This window comes from Octodon degus, unplaced genomic scaffold (assembly GCF_000260255.1).
Source record: "Octodon degus isolate 3935 unplaced genomic scaffold, OctDeg1.0 scaffold00011, whole genome shotgun sequence".
NCBI classification, from domain to species: Eukaryota; Metazoa; Chordata; class Mammalia; order Rodentia; family Octodontidae; genus Octodon; species Octodon degus.
This window is the reverse complement of record NW_004524587.1, coordinates 21651489-21658468: the sequence shown is the minus strand read 5'-3', so window position 1 is coordinate 21658468 and position 6980 is coordinate 21651489. Positions and strand designations below refer to the sequence as shown.

The window sequence follows — 6980 nt, the reverse complement described above, 5'->3', positions numbered from 1 at the left end:
TAGAATATATATATATATATATATAGTCTCCTACCGTTGTCATATAGAGCAATTCCTAAATGACAAAAATACACAACCAAAATGAGCCAACTGAGTAACACCACAAAGAAACTTTGTATAGCAAATAAAACTGTATTGGAATTGAAGAAACATAAAAATGTATGGCAAAGTATTTCCTACAAAATATGCTCTACAATTATTTTCTCCACAGAAATACAATGATACAAAAACATCTAAACCAGCTTCATGCTGTGGTGAATTTAATTCGATTCCCCAGTTTTATAAGTGATTATTTTGTTCACAAATACAATTTTCATTTAAAATCTTTTACCCTTAGTCAAATTGCTTTCAAATTCAAGGTTAGTTTCAGCAGCTAACAAAAATGGTGATTCCAGTTTCTGGTGGTGTGTAAGATACTGAAATGAAATCTTATAAATTATCATCTCCGGTAACTTAATTATTTTTGTGAGTGTGTGCATGTATGCATGTGTGTAACTGTATGGAAGTGTATGTATATTTCTCTTTAATGTTGATACTCATGTTTAAATTGTACATTTATATAGCTTTTATAGTGGTGCCCACTGTTACCTTATCTGTTTGACTGACAATGATGGGATTTCAGTCATGCTCAACCTTTCTGACAGTGCCAGTGATGGGATTTTTTGAAATCTTATTACTACTTGCACTGCCTTGATCTCAGATGGAACTTTCAATCAAAAAGGCAATCAGAAGGTTATACATTCGTGAGATTCCCTGCAAAGCCAGTGATCGCATAATACAACTTGTTGGAAGGGACTACTTGCCTTCAGTCCTTATGTGGCTATAAAGAATAATTGGCTACTTAGCTCTCAGCACCAGCTTTTCCTTCTGAAAGGCACACCATAGCCTATCACTCCACTGAATCTCAGTGTGGAATCTGGCTTCTCCTGGGAGAGTTCTACATCTCACGCAGAGACTTGTCTTACTTTAAGCATATGATTAAGAAACTCCCCCAAAGACACATTTGTCTGTTTTCTAAGCATCCTAGCTAGGCTGGTGACTTCAAGGAATTGTTATATTTTATATACCCATACATTTTCCCAAAATATTTCCACTGCATTTTTCATGTCTTGCAGCTCACAATTCTATGAGGTAAGGTTAGCACATTAATTTAATTTATAGCATATTTTAATTATCCTGCTATAAAATATTTTTCAACTTGCAATATTTGTACTCATAAAAATCATTGTAAAAAGCAACACTTTCATACTCTATACGTATACGAAAGAGTAAGAGATACCAAAATGCCAACTGACTAAAGAGTTGTAGGTGAAAAATAACCGTACACATAATAAATATGTTAAAAATGAATATTGATGGGACAGAAAACAATACACAGACATAGAAATACTCATTTTAAGAAAGTTTTGAAAGTGTAATAAATTGAGCATGGAATACATTCTAAAAAAGGTTAACATCATTTATTTCTTTTGATTAGGGAAGTTTTGCTAAGTCTTTTCCTAAAGCCAAAGAGTCAGTCAAATTGAGTGTGTGTGTGTGTGTGTGTGTGTGTGTGTGTGTATGTGTGTGAGTGTGTTTTCAGGTATACTTTTAATGTCAGGGCACACTAAAAGCATTGTTTGTACAGTATATCATGATTATGAACACAGTATTAGTCACTTTACCCCATATTATAAAATCTAGAATTACTTTTTATTTACAGAATGCTACAACAGTCACTGTAAAATATTAATAAGGGATTCATGATTTTATCTCTCATCCCAGGCAAAATAATTTTTAAACAAAATACGGACAGGTGATATACCAAACATTTTCTCGCAGCACAAAAATATCTGAAAATTATCCTATCAATTACCAACATCGTAGGATACAAATCTTATATTTCCTGAAAAGCAATAGTGTGATATTTGTGTTAGATATGATTGTGTGATCTATGGCACTTCACTGCAAAATAAATAGAAACATCTGATGTATAAGAGATAAATATAGCCTCACCTCGAGTTGGAATGTGTAAGATAGTTGCAATATTGCTATTGATTATGACTATAAGCACTCTCAATAATTTATCATCACATACTCCTTTCAGCACTGCACTACCATGGTCTATGTAAGTCAGCTTGGATCATCATTTGACCTCAGTAAAGTACAGGTGGCTATGAAATTTTGAGTACAATATTCAAATATTGAGTTTCCCTCAGTGCGGGCAGCACCTAGAAGGTGTTGCCTTTGGTTTCCTAAACCAAACCCATGCTTGTCTTAAGCACCTTCAAAATGGTGCGCGAGGTGGGAGCTGAACAAAGCCTAACTAGGTTTGCCTGTGCAGTCTTATTTTAATGACAATCTTTCTCTGAGGCATGGGACAATCTGCAACGCAGTCTAATGCTCTCTTGCCAAAACTAACTCTCTTAACTCTTTATTTTTCCAAGTTTTAGATCTATAATCTTGTTTGAAAGATTTCCCTACCCAATGCTGCTTCTTCATTTTATGGTTTTTCTTCTAACACTGCCTCAGCATCTGCTTCCGGCAGCACCCAAATGACACAGCTGAACTGTGTCACAGCACTCCAGGTTTTCCATCTTCCTTTGCATAACTGCTGATGGCTTGCTATATGATAATTAGCAAGCCATTTATTTTCTGTAGTTATATATAGAGAGAGTCCCTTACAAATAAAAGTAGGTCCTTGGGATGGTTTAATTAAATATTTTAGGACTTTAAAGTTGATAATTCTGTTCAATTGTTTTCATTTAGCTGGAAAAAATAATGACAACAAAGGTATTTATAAAAATATATTTCACAAAGTAGGAAACAATACAGGAGTTTCTCTGAATACAATACATGGATTAAATAAACAATATTGCATTAAAGCAAAGTAGAAAATTAAAATGATCTGCATGTAATACTTGAGTTTTATCATACATTTTCTACTCCTAAATGGCAGGTTTGCATTGCAAATTAAATATGCTCACATCTTCTAGTGCTGTTCTTTTTTTTTTTCTTTTTCTTTCATTTCTGTAGTCTAAGACATTCTGTGCATCACCATGATGAGGGACAGAGTGCTAAAAACATAAGCGGCAAAATTATGTACAAATCAGTTCCTGCTCTAAAATAGGGGGACAATTTGAAGCAAGTGTCTTGGGCAGGGGTTTATATAGGCATCTAAAAGTCTAGGCTTTATATATTCACAAGAATCAATATACTTTCTGATGTTTGTGCTTGTAGTAAAAACACCAAATACTAGGATTATGAACAAAATAGAAAAAGTCCAAAAGTTTCTCTGGGAAAATGCTGATCCTGCCAACACCAGTTACAATAACACTTCCTACTCTAAAGAGACTATTAGCTCTCCTTTTTATAATATTGCCTGCCATACTTATCTCATCAAAATTTACATGTATTAAACATTCATTGTTTATATATATAGATATATTTTATAAAACAATCTAAAGGATTATTAATTGATATAATTTAGGGTTTTTTTCCATATAGTCCCTTAATCTACAGATTACCAACTTAATAAATAAAGCATTAATGGACATCAATAAAATATTTATTTTGAGGTTAAACAAATAAATTCGCGCACTAGCAATAAAACCTTCTGTCTCTTATGGAGTCCACTGGGATACAGTTTATCTTTGTGTCCTTGTGGAGGAGATGCAGTGGAGGGAACAAGGAGTCCTGCATTTAGTAACAGGTCTGTGTGAATGAGATTTCTCTCCTCCCACCACTGAGTTGGCAATGCCCACCCTGGAATGGATTACAAACATATGAGTATTTTTTTTTTAAGGCTCGACACAATATTGAGAGATGCTAGTCAGTCTCTAGCAAGTGGGGCCAACAATTATGTACAATGTGTGGTCACCGTACCGTGTAATCTAGGAGGCCTTTCAAATCTCCAAAAAAGTCATAATGTACAGCAGACCAAGTATTGCTTTATCATTTGTGACGGGATCCTTATTGGTGAAAGGGAAAAAACCATTTGCATTCATAAAATTCCTCGCAGAAGACATAGCAGCAGCAGAATCCTTGCAGGTCCATTTTTCTAAGAAAGCACCTTTTAATTATGATTTTTTTTTCCTTTTTTTAAACCATTTCTCTAAGCATTAGCTAGGATCCCAATCTTTGTCTGTGGCAGTCAGGTAAATATCAAATATTCAAAGACTTCTAGACACTCCACATACTTATTTCACACTCCACAAGATTTATAACCTCCTAACATACTTTTTTATTTTCATTATTTTTGGTTCAACATTAAAATGTGGTTGAGTTTATAGATGATTGCTGCTAAACTTGCCTCTAAAACGAATAGCCACATTGGTTGCATCTAAGGGGAACGACCCTAGAATATTACAGAATGCTCAGTTCCAATGACTTAGTTAGGATCCACTGTCAAGTTTCTTTGTCACTTTCACCAACAGAGTAGAGTTCGCCCAGTCTCTTAAAGCGGGGACCCCAGTCACTGAGGTAGTCAAAATTCTGGTCTGAGTCTGATGTGGTGGACTCCAGGGAGCTGAGAGAGCCAGCCACAGACCCTCGGCCTTCATAGCCATAAATTTGAATGGAGTCATATGGTGGGGCCGTGGGGTCATTATCTGCCTCATGCAGCCTCACATTTATAAATTCATCGACATCAACACCATTTGGAACTGGAGCAAGCCCTTGCCTTGGCATAAACTGCAAATCTGGTTTAATATCCTTACGGGGTAAAAATCCATTAATTCCATCTGGGTTTTGTAAAGTTGCAATGTCAAAAGCCTCTGTGTCCTCCTCCCCTCCGCCTTCGTCGTCATAGCGAATGATGTTTTCTCTAACGTCTTCATCATCTTTGATGATTAATGGCTCATTTTTGTGTCTCCTCAGAGTTACAAACAGCACCACAATGACTGTAGGAAAAAAAAAGTAAATGACAATGAGCCAAAGGAACATATCATCTTAGAATCAGCACACCATACAGGCTAAGAGAGAAGCATTTTGAGGAACTTATGATTAAACACCTTGCGTAACCCTCATGAGACAATTAAATTAAACCCCTTTCTGAAGGATGAACACTGAATTTTGACTAAAAGTTATTTCAGTTTACTTCTGCTTATTAATCGATGTTTGAGTTGAATTAAGCAGACAAGTTTGCACACAATAGTGGCGAAAGCTTCATTTCATGCTGGTATCAACTCTAGGGTAAATGATGTGAAATGGAAAATAGTAGGAGTTGTGTGAATAATTTTCTGGGTGTCCAAGGAAATCATTTTATAGCCTTTGCTTCTGTGTTTATTATTTACTAAAAGGGAGTAAACTCATTCTATCTAGTGTATTTTATGTTTTACAATTCTCTGAGTCATTCTCCAATTATTATTATTTTTTTACACAGAAATGAATGTCAACATTTTATAGGCAATTTCTTTTCTTGGATGAAGGCTAGAGCTCTTTTACCTGCAAAAGCAGCCCAAATGATGGAGACAGGTAAAAGACTGTGTACCTAGATAAGCAGAGTAGCTAAATCAAACTTGAAATAAAATATGTCATGAAAATATGTCAGGAAAGCATTGTGGGATACAGGGCCCTCGGTTAGCCAAACATGTAAGTGGAAAGACAGTTACTGGAATCATTTTTAAGGTGTTATATTGTTCAAGAAAAAATAAGATAAAACCTTTGTTATATTTTTCTGCCATCTAATCTCACTTTTATCATTAAATTTTAATGGACAAATTATAGAATCTTTCCTTTAATTTGCAATCTTTCCTATAATCTGATAATCCTAATTGAAACAAAATTGGAACATGAAGCCATTTTTAGAAAAATATAATTTCTGTCAGCTAGGATTTATTTTTATCTCTCCAAACTTTGGGCTATGATACAGTCAATAACCCAATCATGTACAGCATTCATATACATATAACATTATATATACCATTCACATACAGCAGCAATGTGAGCATCTGAAAGTCTCCTCTAGTAGAATGGTGGGCAACAGAATATTTAAAAGTCTTCTTACCTAATACTGTTTTAAGCACAGAAAAGCCCATCATCACTTCAATCAGTATTATGCTTTTGCTAAGCTTTGTGTATCTCTTCTCTGTTGATGGGATAGAAGAAGACACAGAAATGCTACTCTGTCTTCCCCTCCTCCTTCCTAGGGACCGCAAGAGTGCAAAACATGGGAGGTTTCTCTTCACTAAAATTAATGCTTACTTCTGGCCAGGTTAAAGTTTGCTGCCCTTATAGACGGTCATTTATGAATTAGAAGAAAAGCTGACACCAGGCTCTGAAGGAAATACGTACCTAGCAACAAAATGATGCACGCTAATATGGCAATTAAGGCGCCCATACTGAGTCCAATGGGAAGGACGTACGCTTCAACGTTACAGGACTGGACAACACCGTCAGTGCTGCAGCCACAGACCCGGATGGTCAGGGTGCTGGTGCTGCTCAGCGGAGGATTCCCACTGTCACTGATTACGATTGGTAAAAGGTAGACTTCTTGCTTCTGGCGGCTGAATCCATTATGCTTTGCCAAAATGCTGAGAGAATTATCTGGAAAAGTGAAAATCACAAGCAATGGCATTATTTCAAAAGGCTTCCTAAGCAATATTTGTTTTTCTAGTTCATAAATCCTCTGAAAACTTAGAGAGAATCCCAATTCCCCTGGACTATCCAATCTCTCTCCATTTTCCTTTGTCCAGCTTTTCCAATTGCCACGCACAAACAAATTCACCCCATAACGAATGAATGGAACTCCAGTATGAACTTGTGTTTTATCATAATATAAATAAAGACATTTTATGAAATTATCTATAAGCATCCTTTCAAAAGATACACGTGATACCACATCTTCAATAATCCGTAAGTAGATTTTTTAAAGCTTATTTAGATTAATAAGCTATTTAGCATGATTTACTGGATAGAATTTCACCACATTTGAAAGATTTGTTTCAGAAACTCTTTGTTATCTAAAGAGGATGGGAAAGGAAGGGAAGGGAAGGAAGGAA

The 6980-nt window shown here is 35.5% G+C and overlaps 1 protein-coding gene across 1 annotated transcript in view; it reads right to left on the bottom strand.

The window, feature by feature from the left end:
* Window positions 1-4360: 4360 nt before the first annotated feature.
* Window positions 4361-6980, bottom strand: part of Cdh8 (cadherin 8) — a 415681-nt gene continuing 413061 nt past the window's right edge. Inside the window, 2 exon segments of the mRNA XM_004625918.2 lie at window positions 4361-4880; window positions 6274-6525. Of these exon segments, the coding sequence (XP_004625975.1) occupies window positions 4387-4880; window positions 6274-6525 (746 nt within the window). The 3' untranslated portion in view covers window positions 4361-4386.